This window comes from Zingiber officinale, chromosome 7B (genome assembly GCF_018446385.1).
Source record: "Zingiber officinale cultivar Zhangliang chromosome 7B, Zo_v1.1, whole genome shotgun sequence".
Classification (NCBI taxonomy): domain Eukaryota; kingdom Viridiplantae; phylum Streptophyta; class Magnoliopsida; order Zingiberales; family Zingiberaceae; genus Zingiber; species Zingiber officinale.
The window spans coordinates 119,354,127-119,374,143 of NC_055999.1; the positions used below are offsets into that span (position 1 = coordinate 119,354,127).

The 20,017-nt window shown below is 33.4% G+C and overlaps 2 protein-coding genes across 5 annotated transcripts; one reads left to right on the forward strand and one right to left on the reverse strand.

Annotated features, from left to right (window-relative positions):
- Positions 1-799: 799 nt before the first annotated feature.
- Positions 800-7,914, reverse strand: LOC122007280 (methionine aminopeptidase 2B). 4 transcript variants are annotated; one of them, XM_042563118.1, is made up of 13 exons: positions 7,688-7,914; positions 6,881-6,998; positions 6,007-6,132; positions 4,641-4,678; positions 4,456-4,563; positions 3,448-3,547; positions 3,195-3,340; positions 3,031-3,122; positions 2,801-2,895; positions 2,520-2,616; positions 1,772-1,915; positions 1,372-1,589; positions 800-1,115 (listed from the first exon to the last, which is right to left on the reverse strand). In XM_042563118.1, the coding sequence occupies exons 2-13, from the start codon at positions 6,962-6,964 to the stop codon at positions 1,005-1,007; spliced, it is 1,359 nt and encodes a 452-aa protein (XP_042419052.1). In that variant the 5' UTR covers positions 6,965-6,998; positions 7,688-7,914; the 3' UTR covers positions 800-1,004. The 4 variants fall into 4 exon arrangements, with proteins under 4 accessions (XP_042419052.1, XP_042419049.1, XP_042419051.1 ...); XM_042563115.1 differs by having other exon boundaries at positions 6,003-6,132; positions 7,688-7,911; XM_042563117.1 differs by having other exon boundaries at positions 6,003-6,132; positions 6,853-6,998; positions 7,688-7,911.
- Positions 7,915-11,773: 3,859 nt separating this feature from the next.
- LOC122004811 lies at positions 11,774-14,928 on the forward strand. The gene is made up of 4 exons (XM_042559638.1): positions 11,774-11,984; positions 12,968-13,038; positions 13,975-14,061; positions 14,670-14,928. The coding sequence occupies exons 1-4, from the start codon at positions 11,876-11,878 to the stop codon at positions 14,691-14,693; spliced, it is 291 nt and encodes a 96-aa protein (XP_042415572.1). The 5' UTR covers positions 11,774-11,875; the 3' UTR covers positions 14,694-14,928.
- The last annotated feature ends 5,089 nt before the right edge of the window (positions 14,929-20,017 follow it).

Consider the following 20,017-nt stretch of genomic DNA (forward strand, 5'->3'; position numbering starts at 1 on the left):
TTGGATGAATCAATCAGTATAATTTACATCTGAAATTATAGAATTCAAGTTGAATTCCTTTTCATAAATTTAATGTAAATATATTCAAATTAACTATGTCGAATTATAATTTAATTATGTACAAATCAATATTTGAACCGAATTAAATTTAAGCTCAAACTTTATTTCGAAACATCAGATCTCCTTTTATATAGATTAGTAGATGGACTCCTCATAATTGTCATCAGATCATGATCTAACCATATTCCTGGATTCACCGTCCCCTTCAGGTTATAATTTCATTCAGAGAGGATGGTCGGAAGTCGTTCGTAGATCACCCTCGCTCGACGTCCAACAATCTGACTACTTGTCCACCACCGGTGGCCTCTGGACAACATCCGATCGTCCTCTCCGAACCAAACTATAATCTGGAGAGAACGATAAATCTAAGAAGTGATCACAACCAATTACGATAGGATCACGGTCTTAATCAGGCCATAATTATGAATGATTCATCCCCTGATCCACAAAAAAGGGACCAAAAGACTTGCTCCCTTTGAATATAGGGAGGTTTGATTAACACACCTAGGCTCCTCTCTAAACTACAACCCTTGATCTACTCTTGGACAGGAGTCATTTTATAGGATTCTATGGATCCCACCTATATAATAGGTGGAATCTATGAAACCTCACCTATGAGTGATATGATTCATCCTTTAAATTATATTTTACGATCCAGAGGATCCGTGCTCTCATTAATATGAGATTTTAGATTAGGGTAAAATTAGAATCAGATCTAAGATAGGACTGTTCGGACTCAAACCCAGTAAGAAAATTTTACATAGATATTTTATAATCTATAATTTAGGATAAAAAGATTGAATCCCCTTATTTTCTTACAACCAAACAACTACTATGACATGAGTTGGCACTCCAAGGATTGGTTACGATATAGAATATAAAGTCGATATCTTAGAACGAGAAATTTTAGAAGAGGATGGCAATAGCAAGCTTTTATAGTATGCTCAGTAGTCGTCGCCCCGTGAGATGACTTCTTTACATGTCGGCCGGAGCAAGATTGTGTGCTCAAACTGTGACACATAGCTTCCTTTCACGTCGCAAAGCGGAGGGCATGGCTGCGGAAAATTTTTCGGTGAGGAAGAAATTGATCAATAGCAGAAAGAATTTAGCAACTCGATAAAATTGAAAGAAGGTTGCGAAGGGCAGATCATAATCAGTAATGCAAGAAAATGGCGAAATAGAATCAACCAAAGTAGTAGATTCTGGCACAAGAGAGTTTACACAAGACAGTATAACCACACCTTGCCGAATCAGGGTCTTGAAAAGCTTCTCTAAATGAAATCAATCAAAGACTTCGGATAGAACATGTACCTGCACAATGCCGGTATCGCACAAATTCTTCAGTGCCATAAGATACTTGGATTCTCCGAGACGATCCAAGTAGCGCCGGCAGAAGGCCAATGTTGAGAAATTTTTGTTGATTGTAAAAAGAAGCTGCTTTGCTCGAGGCAACCTCAGCGGAATGTGTCCCACATCAAAGTTTTTCATGTAAATGCTGCACTCCAAATCCTCTCTGACATAGCCTTTTCCTACAGAAATGGAAGAAAATGAAATTTAGGCATTACAAATTGTTTCTCATTACTTGCAGGAAATGTAATTTGATGAACAGATAGATAATATTTTAACAAGTCAAACGATATAAAAAATACTGAACACTAGTTAGCAATTTATGAATACTTGATGTCATAAGATTGCAGATTTGATGATTTACCTGTTGAACCGAAAGTTTCGATTGCAAAAAATTCACCTTCCTCCATCTTTGTTTGCTCTCCTCCCTTGACGATTGGAATGGACTTACTAGCATGAATTTGGTACGGCCCGATGCTGTGCCCGTTCAAGTTCCGAACACTTTTAACTACAGGACAGACAATGAAAATAAGTACAGATTGAGATGTTGTTGAAAGAGAGCACCATCACGGTAATATATTTGCACCAAAATAATAAACATGCAATAAACAGGTAAATAAAAGAGTAAGATCCAGAAATTGTTATCTTCCGGCTGAAATCGACTGTCTTTAGAGAATATATTGTCGCCCACGGTGCAGAGGTTCTCCGGCAAAATTCTCCCAAGATCCGACAACCACTCGCGTCATCCGGGACATAACCAAACCAAAACCAAAGAATGACAAAAACAAACCAAGCCGCTTGCAAGCGTGAGGCCCACAAGCTAGGGATTTACACCCCCCCTATGCCCGGTTTATGGATTTCCGGCTCAAAACCACCTGATTTGGGCTCAGCCCGCGCATGCGTGTATGTCTCCTTAACTTTGCTTAGCAAGGATGGAAGAGTTCCATATATAAGATCTTCCAACCTTCTTAGCTTAGCAATATGAGACTAAATGCATACACATATGCATTACTAGAACAACAACAAAAAAAATAAGAAAAATAGTTTGAATTAAAAAAACAGAACTCAACATGAGAGAGCTGGGGCTTCCATATCAAAGTATTATCGAATACCTTGAAACACTTTGCCATTGATTTCAACCTCATATGATTCCATGACCTCTTGGATTGCAGCACCAACATCACATAATCGCACATCTATTCCAGCTTCCTGCATATGTGAGAATAAGCATGCCATCATCTAATAAAAAGAAGAAACAACAAATTATCATGAAATAGTCTACTCGATTATTTTAAAGTAATTTTAGTGAAAGATTCAACCCAAAACACTAGTGCCTGAGCACTAGAACACTGAAATCTTATTGGAACAGGCATCTGAAACTTTTATGAGTTACCTTAACTCCAGCATTTGTAGCTTCTCTAGACGCTTCAAGTAGTGGATTAAACATGGGATTAAATGCTACTGTAAAAGCACAATCAACTATGCGCCCTGAGATATCACCAAATCAGTGTGTAGTTAGTGATAAAATCTTTGGGAGCATCTATATATCAGAAATGAATATGTAGTGAAGATGTAGATAAACAGGGTAAAGAAAAAAAAAAAAAGTAAAACAACTAGCATCACCATCAATGTGTGTTCCAAAATCTAATTTCATGACATCATCGTACTGGAGTACAGTTTTGTCACCAGAATTTGGGGTCCAATGAGCTGCAACCCTAGAAAAAGAAAAGACAATATGCAAGATGATCAAAAAACAAAACAAAGAAATATAAGAATGAGAATCTTACCAGTTCAGGGAGCATCCTGTTGGAAAGGCAATTCCTGCTTCGAGACCATCTTCTTTGATTAATTTCCTAACCATATTTTCTAAGGTTTCACATAGATCAGTCATTAACATGCCAGGCTTCAAAATACTCCTCATGTATTTCCGAACCTGAACACCAAAATCATGTATATGGTAAATCCCAAAATCTAATTTGAAGATCCATTATAATTTACACTTGGCATCTTCTTAATGCCAGAAACATGCTTGAAACTTACCTGTCTGTGAACTTCTGCTGCTCGGCGGACTGAATTATACATTGGCTTCTCAAGGCGCTCGAGCTCTCTTTTCTCTTCAGATGTTGTCCTCCAGAGGTTACTAGAAAGCAACTCTCTTGATTACTTATGCATTGTGGAAGCTTATTAATCAATTACAGGTTACAGTTACAAAATATTAAAGTTTAGGAGATATAATATGAATAAATGAAGTATACATATTGGAAGGATAATCATCTGTCCACTCTGCATGACAATGTTCTAATGCTTCTTTCAATTATTCGTGCTTGTAAATTCATATATATATATAGACACTTGGCACAAACAATTTGCAAAAGGAAAAGGGAAGGTCAATCCCTGCAGGTGGGGTCCAAATGTAAAACCTTAATAACAAATTGAAAGGACCTTACCAACAAGCTACTTGGTTCCTACAAGTTGATTTTTTCTATTTTTGGAGAAGAAATACATAATCTTGATTTAAATTGTATTCCAACTGATACACGGTAAACTGACAACTAAATAAAATTTTGAAAACTAAAGAGAGAAATACTTCTGAGTTATGATCAGATAAAAAAAGAAACATAATTTATGTGTAACTTCAAATTAAATCCACAGAAACTAAAATCAAATATGGAGAGATGTATCAAACAATATCCAGCAACGGAACCATGGTTCTGAAACAAGACCAACTCAAGATAATTTGGTTACAGAAACAGCTCACAATAACCCATTGCTTGATCCAAACTCTCGTGATTTAGGCATCATGATCAGGAGATTAAATGCTCGTCCCTCTCATTTTGTATAGTGAAAGCTATAGTTCATGCAGATACTTGCTAAAATCTTTTCTTAATAAGAAAAAAAAAAGATAACCTTAATTTTGAATATCTAACCAAAGAAATCGCCATTGATCACAAATTTAATGTAAGAGGATATCTAACTATGTGAAGATTTTGCTTGCTCATGAAATTCACTTTTGCTCCATGTGCAACTAGTCTGTAAAAGTAAACTTACTCGTCCTTGTATTGCTGGATTTCACCCTCAGGGAATTCCCCTGAAGGGAAAAGTTCGTCAACAGGAATTGAAGGTGGATTAGTTTGTTGAAGTGGTTCCTTCTTTTTCCTGACAAGAACAAAACAATTACAGAAAATCACAATGAAACAAATACTTGCAAACTTCAGTGGCTAGACAGCACTCACTTTGCTTTGCTTTTCTTCTTTTTTTTTTTTTGCAGATTCTGATTCCAAGAAACACCAGAGAGGATTTAAAACAAAGGAAAATATTCAAACAATGCAAAGCTTGTCATGCGTATTTAGAAACTATGTCCAAGAATCAAGTCAAAGCAGCTTAGCAATAAAGATTAACCAGCAACAAACGTAACAGAAAGACTAAGGAAATCCACAGCCAAATATTTGTACACAAGTAGTTCATATTTGATTATAAATTCAGAAACAACACTGTTATTAAAAAAAAGATGCAAATATTTCTGTATACTCAATCCTCATAGGTACCATCAGAATTAACTGGAGACTCTAATATAATGTTAAGATAGTAGCAAGACAGTCAGTCTCATGCTGTGTATGGCTGCTAGTAGCAGAACTTGAAGTTAAATTTATCTAGTACACTCTTATTCAATTTGGCATATAAATCCTACCAAGAGAACACTAGTACAGTCTACAGAAGATAACTAATCCTGAGTGAGTAATGTTTCAAGGAAATATATGTCATCGGTTGAATATGTGTGAATGGAAAAGATGTGGAAGAGGATAGAATCTCCATTGTGAATTAGACTTTAGTCCCACATTGGGAATTTCATGGCATGTTGGTTGGTTTATATTGATTCACATGCATTGAGGATGAGAACAAATGTATGGGGAGAGACTCACGCAGAGTGCCAATGATAGCAATTGGGTGTCACTTAATTTGTTGTGACCACCAGTGCTTGGTGGGAATCACGACCAATCATTGTATTCTGGGAAAAGGCGACCCTAGTGAGCCTCGAAGCACAACCGGTGAGCGAATCTGTTTCAAGGAAGGAAGCTACGACTCTTGCAGGCCTCGGTCCTTGCATTTCTGTTTCGCCTGACCGGCATAAGCTTGCCCGACCGGCCTGTCTATTCGCTCGCTCGACCGACCTCTCACTCAACCTGTCTTCTTGCCTGACCGGCCTCTCACCCAGTCTACTCTCTGTCTGGCCGAACTTGCTCGGTCTTACTGCCCGATCGGCCAATCTACTGCTTGCCCACCCGGCCATTAAGTCCGCTCGGACTTTGCAACTCGGACTCGAAGCTCGGTTTGCACTCAGCAATTAGCAGAAACCAACCCCTGCTGATAGCCTGAGATTATCCGCTCAGGTTATCTCAACTGTAAGTTGAATGTAATTTAAATTCAGCTAATACCCTATAAATCTCCGGCATTATTTCTTCCAATACCATCAGGTAATAGCATTACAATTCATGCTAGACAGAGTACAAGGTGCCACACGAATCCATTAAAAGCAACAGCAAGCATCTCAATAGTCAACATCTACCATGATCAAATCCAAGAATATTGCATGATACCTGCAGATCCATTTAAAGGAGGATCATCTGCCTGAACCTCTTCGTCATTATTTTCTGTAGTCTGAGACAGGATCACTTTATTGTTGCTGTCGAATAACTTGGCATCTTTTTTTCCTGTAGTTGCATATACCTGTAATTAAAACTTTCAGATTTTAACATCTCTTCCATGTATACAAATTACAAAGTAAGAGAATGGCAGAAAGACAAACAACAAAAGTAACTAAAACAAAGAAAACTTTGGTAATTCAATGTTGCACAACAGTTCTGATCAAAATCACATAGCAAAGAAATTTAAAGACATATCATTTTAAAAGATATAATCCATTGTGAGGAATAGACCATAAAGTCAAAGCAGTCTTATTAGACCCCATTAGTATCCAGATTTTTCTAATTGTCCCATTCAAATAGTAAAGTTGTGTTATGCAACTTTCCTTCTCAATATCCATGTAAAAGAAGAGATTATATCAGCAGCGCTTAATTTAGCACAATCATCCTCTCCCAACAATGGGTGATCAGGTGGCCTTTACTAATAGGAAAACTCTCGAATACCCTCAAGTAGCTAGGTGAGCAAAATTTACCAAATAAATGAGGGGAAAAGATAAGTAGATGAGCAACAAGAAGCTTTACAGCTTATGTTTTTCACCTTCTCATCAGACCAAAACCTCATATTGTCAACAACCATAGTTAAGATTTCCAGTATCCAACATATTCAAAGAAATTGTCCAATAGCCTTTTCAGAAACAATAGTTCCACAGTTCCAAGTTCGATAAATCATGCATAAGAGAAGAGTTGAAAATAATCACACAAACTAACATTTAAAGAACATCGAAGTTGTGTTTCATAAGATCACTTTGTTATATAATTGAAGAAGAGCTAACTTGTGAGGCTTCATAATCAGTGATGTCCAACTTTTTCATGTCGCGAGCTGCTTCCTTAGCCACTTCATTATTATTACCACCCATTTTATCCTCCTTCACTTCCCTTGAATTGTCAAATCTAAGCAAAAAGTGAAAGAAGAAACGTATATATTAGTTAACAATTTTCTTTAATACATGAACATAAATGTCAAATGAGAAACAAGTTGCACTCTCAAAACAATGGAAAAAACTTGCAATAATATGTTCAGCATCTATGTTTATATTTCTATTGCCAAGTAGGATTCCTCTCTGTTTTCTGCGCGTCTTGTATTACAGAGAAAAAAAAAACGCTGATCCAGGATGAAAGAAAAAAAAAATGTAGTTGACATCAGCAACAGCAAAGTGAAGTCATAGTGATATTCCAAGTTTCAAACTACAAGAAGCATTGCTAAATTTGATAACCCTGATCGTCAAACATTTATTCAGAAGATTTTATTTAATTTCATCACCTAAGTGAAAATAAGAACGCATATTTCCTGTTCTTCGCTCATCAAACATTCGCAAACCAGAACAAGCGCACTTTCCCCATGATTCGAGCAACTCGAAGGCGAAGACGACCCTTTTAGGCATCAAACCGAGAGTGCACTAATTGGCTCAGGTCAACCTCGAGCTGATAATTCGCTCAGTCCGATTGCCGATTCACGATCGGAACCGATGAAATGAATTCACGGTGAATTTTATGTCAAAAATTTAACTTTCCTCCGTAAATCAACTTTGCAGTCAGCAAAAGGGGGTAAAAAAAAAACACCTCGATGTTTACAAGAGTACCTTCTCCCAGCGTCTCTTGTGCTCAGAACAGGGGCAAGCTGGTTTCAGGGACTCGGTAGGCAGGACGGCGGCGCTTCTTGCCCGATCGTCGGCGACGCGAGGAGCGAGACGCGTAAAATGGGTAATACCACTTCGGTACTTGGGACTTTGCTTGCAGCAGGTGATTTCCTTCGTGAGCTAGTCAAAATGACTATTACACATTTTCTCCCTTCACGCCTACCTAACGAGACAGTATTGTGCATGAAAGAAGTTTATGATTTTTTATTCTTAACTGAATTTTATTATGATTTTTTCTAATAAAACTTTTGATCATTTTATTTTGTTGAATAGGTTCACCATTCAATCATGATAATTTTTCTCCTCTCTTTTTGTTTTTTTTCCCCTTGCGTTTGCTTATTCTTGCGTGTCTTTATCTAGTTACTTCCCACAATTTCTTTCTTTCATACTATTCTTTCATGTTAGTCCTATTTGCATAACACTCTCAAATATTATTTCGATATTCTTGGTGCAATCGACAACAATGATTAAATCAAAATTTTGATGAATGACAAATAAGTTAAAGTTAGATGTGTTACAATCTAATCTTATTACCGAGTGTGCAAAGTTGACTAACCTCAGTCAAGATATTCAATTCTTGATTGGTTAAAGATTAGGATGTGTGATTCCGACAAGTTAAGATGTTCGATTCCAGACAGGTTGAATTCCAGATATAGGGTTTTGACAAGTGTCGAGATGTGTGATTCTTGATTGAAGAAGACCAAATGTTCGATTATGATAATTCAGGATGTGCGATTCCCGATTGAAAAATATCGGATGTGCGATAATGGTAGGCAGGAATGTTTGATTCCCGAACTTCATATGCGTAATTCCGAAGGTAACTCTACACATGGTAGGTAGAGGTAAGTCACTGAGGAGTATGACTAAGTGAGGACGCGTCCCCGTTCGAAGAGATAGTAGGCGTTGGTCTAATTTAGGTTCATTTCGAAAATATAAATTGAGACCCTAACTAGATCCTGGTCTCGAGGAGACAATGTCTAATTACTACTCATTATTATTGTGCTAACATTTGTCTTGCAGGTTATTAGACTAACACTTTTTGCAGAGTAAAAGGAGCAAAAAGGCCTCGGGTGAATAATACCCGAGGTGCCTTCAAGCATTAGAAGACGTCTTCGTACTGTTCATGGAAGGCGCCTTCAGTACTGTGGAAGGTGCCTTACGCAGGATAAACTTCAGATTTCGTCACAGATAAGGAGCAAGAACTTTAGGATCAAACTCCACATGTTAGAGGCGCCTTTAAGGCAATGGAAGGCGCCTTCCACATCCTTTATAAGGGTATCTCGACCAAGTTTCAAGTATCAACTTCAATCCGAGCTCCTACGTGTTCGGTTTGGCTTTCCAACTATTTCGGCTTCCTGCTACTACTCTACTACGCCTGATTGTCGCCTTATTGCTACTCTATTACATGTCTGACTGCCGCCGAGAAGCCGTCCAAACACCGAACTCAAGCAGACCATTTACGATAGTGTTTGATAACATAACATAATTTCTATAAACGAAAGGTGTAGTCTGTTAAACTTCTCCGATTCTTTTGTACTCAATCCCCTCTTCCAATGGTTCCGGAAGATACTTTTAGTGAATTATCTATCAATAAGTTTACGGGACATAAGTCTTGGAATAGGAGTAGCCGAAAACTCCGAACCAAGTAAAATTCTTGTGTTCGTGTTTTTTTCGTTTCTACCTTTTTTTTCCCACCGCGTACTCTTATTTTAAAAAAAATAAAAAGATAAACTTTTAAAAATCATTTGATTCACCCCCTCTTATGCATGTGCGTCTCGATCCAACAGATATTTCATAAAAGTAATATTTTTTTTTATTACGAATCAAGTTTTTAATTGATTTTCACACTATAGCAATCAATTCGGGTACGCATAAGGGAATACGAAAGGAAAAATAGAAATGGAGTAGGCCATTTGATAATTTTGAAAGTTAGCTATGGAATTTAAGTATTCGACAACTTTAACTACGCCATTGAATAATTTGTCAAAATAATATTCGCTAACCCCCATGAGATTTCTTCATGTATCTGACTTTCATGATATCAAAATCTTATAGTGAATTTCTATACCCCTTACTCTCAAAAATTTATCTTTCTTCTTTAAAATTGTATTCAATCTATTTAAAAATTTAATGTTCTAAATTTACGTTGGGCATAGATATCTTAAAGAGGCTTTAGAACTATATTAATTTTGATTTGAATTGATTAAGAATTCTCTAGGTTAAACTGTCTATACAATTTTAAAAATTTAAAAGTTTGATAATTTTCAAATAAGAGGAATACTAGGAAATTCTTGATATTGTTAATTAGTGAGTGTTATTGTCCTATATTTTGTAATTAACTTGTGATAAATTTTATTAGGTCTTTACAAGTTTAAGCATTCACTATTCTCAATTTATTATGAAATTCAAATCTAAAGGCATGATATATTAACGAGGTTAAGGTTATAAATGAACCAAACGTTCTTAAACAAGTTTGGTGTTCGGCTTGATAAGAGCTCATTTATATTCGTCAATATATACAAGATTAATTAAACAAACAAGCTTGAACAACTCGTTAAGCTAAACAAATAAGCTTGAACATATATGTGTTCAGCTCGTTAACATTCGTGAACAACATTCGTGAATAGTATTCGCGAACAACGTTCATGAATAGTATTCACAAACAACGTTCATCAATAATGTTCACGAACCATATTTATTAATAAAACTATTTGCAATAGGCTAAATACACAAGAAAATAAAATAAAATAATTAAATTATCAAGCTCAATAACCAATCAAACAACTAAAAGTTTCAAACAATCAAACAAATTTGAATTGAGAACTCGATAACATCTAAACGAACCAAGCTCAAACCAAGCTCGAATCAAGTTCAGGCCAAGCTTAAATTAAGAGCTCGATCTCGAACAAAGCGCAAGCCAAACTTGAATTAAGAGCTCGATAATATTTAAACGAACCAAGTTTAAGCCAAATTCAAATAATCTCAAGCTCATACAAAATAAATTAAGTCAAGCTTGAACAATCATTTTAAAAGCTTAGTTCATTTTAAATTCAGCTTGGTTCGATTCAGCTTAATTACTTTATTAAATAAGTTTAAATATCCCAAAGTTCTGTTCCAGGGGCGGATTTACGTTAAGGCCCAAGGGGGCCACGACCCCCCCCCCCCCCCTTTTTAAATAATATTATTTTATATTTATATATATATTATTTGACCCATTAGATTTAGTTGTGTATGGTTGGTCTAATGGTAAGATTATATTTTTTTCAAACACGCTTCTCAAGTTCGAATTCTTGTTGGATTGAATTTTAATTTTTTTCTCCTTTATATTCCACATTCTAACTAAACATATTTTTTTCCTTTATATTTCACATTCTAACTAAATATATAGTAAGTTTGGAAAGATCATTATAATATAATATATTTAACTAAATATATAATATTCATGGAAATTTGAAAAGATCATTATAATAGAATATGTTTAATAATTATTTTTATTATTTAATATTCATCCTCGTCATTTAATATACGACCTTCTTAGATCTAAAATCCTGAATCCATCCTGTTCAATTCGACTTGATTTATTTATCGTCCTAAATGAGATTTTAAAAAAATATATTAATTTTAATTTGAGACGATTTAAAATTTTTCAACGAGACAATTTGTCCGAAATTGATTGATGAAGGAAGTTAGAGTCAATATATATATATATTTTGGGATATTTTTTTAAAAATATATTCATGCTCTTTACATCTGTATTCCACAATGTAAATTGAGTCAATTTTTAATAGGTAAAGTAAAAAAAAGAAATTAATTTAAAAAAAAAATCTTTAGAGAGAGGTGAGAGGAGGAGTATAATAGAAATGTGCGGGATGATTTTGGTATTACAAAAGTTAGATACGCCAATGAGAAATTTTGAAAATTACATATGCGGCTTAGTACAATGTCGAAAAAAATCAACCCGAACCGGGTTTGGTTTGATTCACAAAAATTAATTTAGACATTTTAATTATGACTTTGTATTAAATTAAAATCTTTTAGTAGTAATAACAATTTGCTCCAGTTGGAAATCCAAGTAACCCTAGATTTTGTTTGGTAACTCTCTGGGAGCGAAAGGGACACCGATCGACACTGATGGCGGCACGGGCGGCGCTCAAGGCAGCGGCTTTCTCCATCTCCCGTTCGTCGGCGGCCACGCAGTCGGCGAGGCTCGTCCCGCGCAGGGGCTTAGCCGGAGGCGGAGGTTGGTCTACTGTACCTTTCGTTCCTCTTTAGTACATCGACATTTTAGATTCGTCACTTGTCCGACTACCTGTTGCGCCTCTTCATCTCGATTTCTTCGACAAAGTTTTATCTTGTTTGACAATTTGTGGTTTTATGGGATTCTTTAGGCACTAAATTCACATCCTGAATGTGTGATTTGCTCTTGGGCTGTGACTCAAAGGATCTGATCAGAATATCGTGATTTTGCAGCAATAGTTTTGTTTTATAAAGTTGTTTCTCGAAAATACCTTTTGACTATCTCTTGTTGGCATGATTACCAAGCGCCGATGGTTGTCTGTGACCAAGGTTAGGGTTTGGCCTCCAAGTTGGAGTTTGATTTGGCTGTTTGCTTTTTTATCTTAGTTAATAAAGTTCGATTTTGATGGAAGTAAGGAACATGAAGGAAGAATGGAAGTAAGAACACGATGATATCATGACTCGAAGACCGTTGGATAACTGCAAAATGAAATTTTAATATAAGGCAGTCCAAAAGATAATGCATTGCGATGATGATCAATAGAGTTGATGGTAATTAAGTCTAATTTCTGATTCAAAATAGGCCCACAGATCATTAGATTATCTAGTGAATTCAATTTTATGATAGATATTTTTTTTAAGATCTCAGCTACAGGAATCTGTATCCAGTATTCTTGATTTGCCTATTGCCTTGAGTATTAAAGTTCCTTTTGTTCTTCTCGAAACGACAAACAAAAAAAAACAAGGCTTAACTCTTTTATAAATACTAATACATCAACTTGTAATGTGCAATGTTTCCAGCTAGACTTGCATTCAAACCTGCTGTCTTCTTAATTAATGCTGAGTCCTGATTTTGACTTTATTCTTAATTTTGTTTTCTGAGTTTGTTTTGAAGGTGATTATTTTTATTTCATACTTTCACTACAGTCATTCTATGATATAGCTGTATAGACTTCTTAGTTTAATATTCGACCTCAATCTCTGTAGATCATCATGGACCTCCGAAGGTTAACTTTTGGGAAGATCCACTCAGCCCTGCTAAGTGGAAGGAAGAACATGTAAGTTTCAAATACTTTTACTGCTATTCAAAACCCAAATCAAACCTAATATTTATATCTATTTATCTTAAGAAAAGAGAAATTTTAAAGACTTGAAACTGGTTATCAAATTAATAAAACTGGTTATTTATTTATTGTGACTTGAAAATCCGGATCTGATGAATCTGGAACATAAAATTTAATAAAAATTTGTTCTTTTCCACGAGTTCAACTTCTTTTTTTAGCTTAAATCATTCATTTTCTAGGTTATGACAACTTTTTAGATAAGAAAAGAATCTTGGAATCATGTGAAATTGAGTTTAGATGCTCTGTTTTATGACTTACCAGTTTTCACACTTGAATTTGCTTGATAACAGAATATATGTGTGTTTATAATAATCTTAGACTATGATTTGTGCTTGAAAACAAAATGCTTTGTCATAATAATTATATAAGTTCGATTATCATAGTGATCAAGTTTTTATGTTCACCTATTTTAAGTGGATTTAAAAAGCGATTACCTTAATGAAAATTCTTGGGGTTTTTGACTTCATATCCCTATCTCAAATTTTGTTTTATGCTTCAATCTTCTCAGTATCGTATCTAGTAATAGTCAGTAATATCAATTCAGGAGCTATCTTGCTAGAGTTTGAGTTGTTCTTTTGATTATCTTCATTTGGCATTATCCCTCAATCGTAACATTTTGTTGTCTTATATGGAATATGGACGTACTTCAAACACATGGATTGGTCTTTGGAAATAAAATATTTAAGTTTGTTTCCCTAGTACACCTAGTTTTTCAGATGCTAGCATTGAGACATTTATAGAACTTCGTCTAGTCTTTTATTTGCTTGTGCCATTTGTTTTTAAACGTCAAATTCAAGTAGGCCAAGCATTTTACTTTAGTTTGCCCTGATACGAGCTATGCAAGTAACATCATAATTTATCTTATTGCAGATGGTAATTATCTGTCTATCCGGTTGGGGTTTGCTCATCTATAGTGGATACAAGGCTTTTAGCGGAAAGAAGGAAAGCAAGCAAGAGGTATTGACATAAGTTTCGCATATCAGTCTTCTTATGCCTAATTACCACAGAAATCAAAAGTTCTTCGATTTCAAACGTTTATTCAGTTATTTTCTTTAAGAAGATGCCATTCGTATGATCACGGTTATGTGGAACTGTAAGGATTAAGACTAGTATTTCAGATGAGAGGAGAGGAGAGGAGAGGAGGGAGGAAAGTTAAGTCATAAGATCGGTTACTTGATCACAAGAGGAAGCAGTAGGAATGTTAGGACCAAATTATACTGATTATCGATCCATCATCTTCTGTCACTTTCAGATAATCATCCAACTGTTCCTTGCAAAATAATATAAGCGCCACATCTATTATCATCACCGGTATCTTCCACCTCTATCGACCATCTGCTGCTTATGTCCATAGAATTCCTTACTGCCCTTGATTTCCTCCCGCTTAGACCCTGCAGCTTGCCGGTCTCTGCAGTTTTGGCCTCCTCCCTATGGAGTGTTTCCATCAAGTGTGGTACATTTAACTCGCTATAACTCTCGATCCACCGAGTTTCACAACGATGTAAAGCTTACAACAAATCGATCTCACACCGAAATAACATGTTTCTTTTCTTGTTTTTGTGCAGGTGGGAGAGAAGGTCGGACAGTAGACGAACCTTCAAAGGTATCATGTTTCCTTATATATTTAGCATGCCAATAAGCCACTCGAAAGACCAATCGCACCTTCAAGTTTCGCTGAGTTTGTAATTCTCCAGAGTCATTCTCGTTTATTATTTTTCTTTTCTGTTCTTTAGACGGAGCTTTCGAAACCGAAAACTTTTTGAAGATTTTTGAGATCTTTTGCTTCCAATGGCAATGACAAACATCTTTATCTTCTTTATGTCAGTCTGCAATCGTTTGATCTATTAATCGTTGGGATATTATTTTTAACTTTAACTAATTTGTCTAAATATTAATAACTAAATAATAAATATTAATGATTTTTCTCACCATAAACTCAAAATAGTATGTTTCAAAAATAATCTTTTAATGCTAAAATTTTAAATAGATAAAAAAAAAATAATTATGGTTTCTCATCGCATCTCATGTGGTAGGAGATTGTTTCAGGGGTTTTTTGAAAGTAAAAAATCTTATTGTTTCTTGGTTATCAAAAAAAAAATCCCCTCAACAACTAATTTATGATCTTATTTTTTATTTATAGTTTACATTATGGCTATGGATAGCATATTTTATATAAATAATTTTAATTTATTTAAAGCATTTCTCATTTTTTTATTTAGTTGGTATTAGATATTTATCTTACACTAACTAATTTGAGTACATCGACTAATATGAGGGTGATCGGTTTGAACTATAGAAATTTTTAATCTATTATTATGATAAATTGAAAAGTACTTGTAATAAAATTGAGACTTGATTTTTATATACTTGAAAATTAAGAAAATGTTAGGTCGTTGCACCATTATTTGGGGGTTTAACAATGTTTTTTAGTTGACATGGGATATCCATTCTTTCAAATTGGTTAATCTTGTGAAGATTGGTTTTATTTTGTAAAATTTTTTATCGATTATTGGGATAAATTAGAAAGTGGTAATAGAGATTTATCTAGATGGTTAGTATTTTTAAGTCTGAATTTCATTAGAGGGAAATTTTTTTAAAAAAAAATTCCATTGGAGGGTTTGGTATTTCATTTACAATGAGCTTCCAATGCTTTTAAATTAAATTTGAGATTTTAAGAAAAATATATTTTTAATATCATTCTAAAAATTGCTTAAAGACTTTCTTATTATAAAAGTATTTAAATATTTTATAAGTGTTTTTAAGATGCATGAGATGTACTATTCGGTCATATAGTAAATACAATTTTTTACTTTTTTTTTATTTATTAATTTTCTCAAGCCTTCTAAGTTGTCACATGTCACGGTTAACGGTCCCTTCAATCTGACTTCATATATTTTAGAATAACGTTTATTCCGTTTTATCTAAGTAACTCTTTTAAACTGAGGGCATCAGATAATTTAAAATAATATTTATACCTATCAAACATCAAATTATATCATGTTTATGATAATAAGTCTTGTAAGTCTTATCCATGTACTAATTCCAAGTACTAATTCGACTATTATATCATAAACAAGTCTTGTAAGTCTTATCCAAGTACTAATTCCAAGTACTAATTCGACTATATTTGCCGGGGCAATAAGGAGTCTAAGTGACGTGCCTTAAAGTCACAGGAATATGCTATCAATCATGTCCGCCTACTAAATAAAGGAAGACCAACTACATCTTGAATTATTCCCATACATTAAGTTGTATATCATTGTCGAAATGGTCACAACCAGTATGATGATGATGAACACGATGCCCACCTCAAGTATCAACCACGTGATTATGGATTAACCGAATATATTAAAAAATAATAATAATTTCAGTTAATCTTATTTATTATATCTAATGTGATCAATTTCGTTCTATGAAATTTTTTTACTGGTCATCAAGATAAATCGGGAAATACACGCGGTGACGAACCCAAAAATCCAGTATCCTTTGGTTACGTTTTTTATTTGGAGAAAAAATTTCTACAAATACGTCATAGTTGGATGACAACCTGAATATACTATTACAACATCATAACCTGGGAGGACGTTAACGGTTAATCGAACATACCAAGCTTTAATATATAGAGTGTAATCGAGGGTGCTTATAATTATTGCACAACAACTTGTGGACTGCTTATGAATATTTGATATTAAAGGAGGAGGGGTGGTCACGGTCTTTGTCTATCGCAATTAAACCTTTCCTTTTCTGTGTTTCTAGATCTAGCAATCAGACAGCGAGGAATTCGGTCCATTTTAGGGTGAAAATAAAACAATAATGATCTAGGTATTTAGTTTTTCAAATCAATTAATTTAGGTGATCCGTTCAGTCATAGAAATTTATCATCAGCTATCAAAATAAAACCAGAAATGATAATGGAGATCCATTTAAGTAGCCAATGTTTTTAGGCATGCCATCCAATAGAAGAAAAATCTCTATAGTTCGTTACAGTTATATCATAGTCTTATGGTTAAAAAAATAAAAATCTCTTGAATCATGTATGTTAAAATTAGGGTATTAAATGAGTCAAGTAGGGCTAAATTTTATGGTATTAAAATTTATTTAATAAAGTAATCGAATCAAGTGCATTGAGTCAAAAATGAACTTGATTTTGGTTCCTTTAGATGTTATTGAACTCTCAATTTAAGATGGTATGATTTTTTGAAATTTTTAACATTTAAAAACTTAGTTGATAATATAGGTTTATTTATTCATTTTAAAGGTTTTTATAAATTTTTTATACCAATAATAATTTTATTGATGAATATTATTTATAAATCTTGTTCATGTATATTATTTATTAATATTAACGAATTAAATATATATGTGTTTAAATTTATTTATTTAATTTAACTAATTGCTAAATGTATTTATTTATTTAACTTTATGTGTATTTAATATAGATAAATAATATTTGATCCATTTAAAATCGTAGCTAAAATAGCGTCTAACATAAAATATTACTATTCTAATGTATTTATTTCCGCGGGCGGTGTGGTGGTTGAGACATGGGAGGTTGTCGCATATGAGATTTTAGGATTGAAACTCGATAAATCTGAGCATATCTTCCTCTATACTTTGACCACCTGTATTAATAGTCATCTAAAATTATTTAAGTTGGATCAAAATTACAATTGGACTCAAATAAAATCGAGTCAATATGGTTGTAGCAACTGTACATTGTCCATAACTACTATAACTCATGATTCATAGTAGTTATATATTGACAATAACTACTATAAAGTTGTAATAACTATGGCACATCTATTACAAACATTATTTTGAAGTAATTTTAACTAAATTAAAATAATTTCGTTTAAACAATTTGATCAAAGAGTAATTTTAATTAAGTCTAACAAATTTATTTTCATAATTAAAATATACTGAGATATTTTAATTATCCCTTGAGCACAAAATATTTTCTAGATGAAAATGATAATTCTTCACATAATATTTTACTTTTATTAAAACTGAACTAGTTAGACAACTGTAAAATTAGTACCGTATGATACGGAGGTCCTGAGTTCTAGTTACGAAAATAATCTCTCGCAATACAAGAGAAAGTTGGATCGCGGTAGGAATTTCGTACACCGAGTTATTATTATTTTGTTTTAACCTTTCGATCAAACTAAGTTGTCGGCATCCTAGGCTTTAATGAATCAGGTGAACTGCTGTTGGCCAATTAAGCAATAGCAACCAATTACTCTAATATAGACAATTGAATCTGCCAACCAAAGTAGGTAAACTAACAGCAATCATCTTTATTTGAACTGAAATTCATCTCTATTTCTCTCTCTCCATCTACTTATAATTCACCAATTCAACAACAATAAAAATGAATTAATAAAAGCAGTGTTCTTAATTCGTTCAGAGCTAAATCTTTAATTAGTTGAATGCTTATGGTTTCTGATGCTTCCACTAAGACTTCAAATGACATCCTGTTTTTTATATTTTGTGAAAGTCTAATGGGTGGAATATTCATTAAGAAACAATCCAGGTGTTCTTCATGGATTTGAGACAAAGATCATAGACTAATCTGATTTGGTGAAAGTGAGTTGAAGATGGATGACCTAAATCTTTTTCTCTTCTTCTCTCTCAAAATTCAAAGTTTTTAAGTGTTTCTCTTTTTCTTTTCTTTAATGAATCCAATCTAGTTACCAACTCTGAGAGAGGGTTGAGGGAAGCAAGAACAAAGTTTATCTCAATTTAAGCCCCACGTAGCACCATCCATGCTTAATTAATTAAGTATTCTTGTTCTTGCTTGTACTCCAACTCTTAAATATTGCTCAATAGATAAATTAGTTAATTAATTAATTAGATAGGTATTTTTTAGCATTATAAAAATACCTCATTTTCAACCAAAAAAGATTATATATCAAGAGGATACCTTATTTATTAATTTTATCATTATTTTTTGTATGCTCTAGAGCTATTTTTTTTTATTAAAATTATATCATGTTAGAGCTGTTTTGATTAAATTAAGGAGTTATGAATTAACTATCTTTGGTTAAAAAAAATAAAAAATTAACCAAAAAATACCCTGTTTGTCATTCCAATATTGGTAATTAGGAAGTGAACCATGAATGTTTGAGAGATTACATGATCAGTTATTTTGATCAAAATGGTTATAAATTAACTCATTTTGATAAAAAAAAAAATGCTCTAAGAAAGCTATGCCAAATTCTCATTGCGCGTCGCTAGCTTTCCGTAAAATCGCTCTAAGGTGAAGCATAAAGGAGTATTTTAAAAAATAATAAATTCAGTTGATCTTATTGAACATCTCATTTGAAAGAAAAATTTCTATAAATTTATTATAATTGAGGATTAAATCAAGAATATAACAACTTAAATAACTTGTTGCATACTGATATAGATAATGTTGTTCGATCCTAATAGGATCGTAATTTTATAAACTATACCTACTGAAAATTGGGGAAAAACCCTTTCAATATCTTATGATTTTCTATTTTTTTCATTAGAAAGCAATTTCCCTTTCTCTCCTTTCTTCTCGAATGTCCAGTTCATAGTAAAACTAAATTTGCATGTTTTTTCTTTTCATTTTATGAAAAAGCATATTTTTTAAAAAATAGAAAATAATTTTTAGATATTTTTTATTTTTCTAGAAAAAGCTATCTATTGTTTTTAAAAAATAGACATAGAAAATACAAATTAAACACTATTTTTAAAAAACACACACAAACCCTAATGTGTTCAGTAAAAAATTATAAATAAGTATTCTTTTAATAATTTAAAAAAATGAATTGTCCTTTTTTAGTAATATTGTTTAAAAAAAAAAGAGTGCCGTTTTGTTCTTCTTGAGCTTGGCTTGTGTATATATATATGAACCAGCTGAAGCAGCAGCTATGATTCTTTTCCT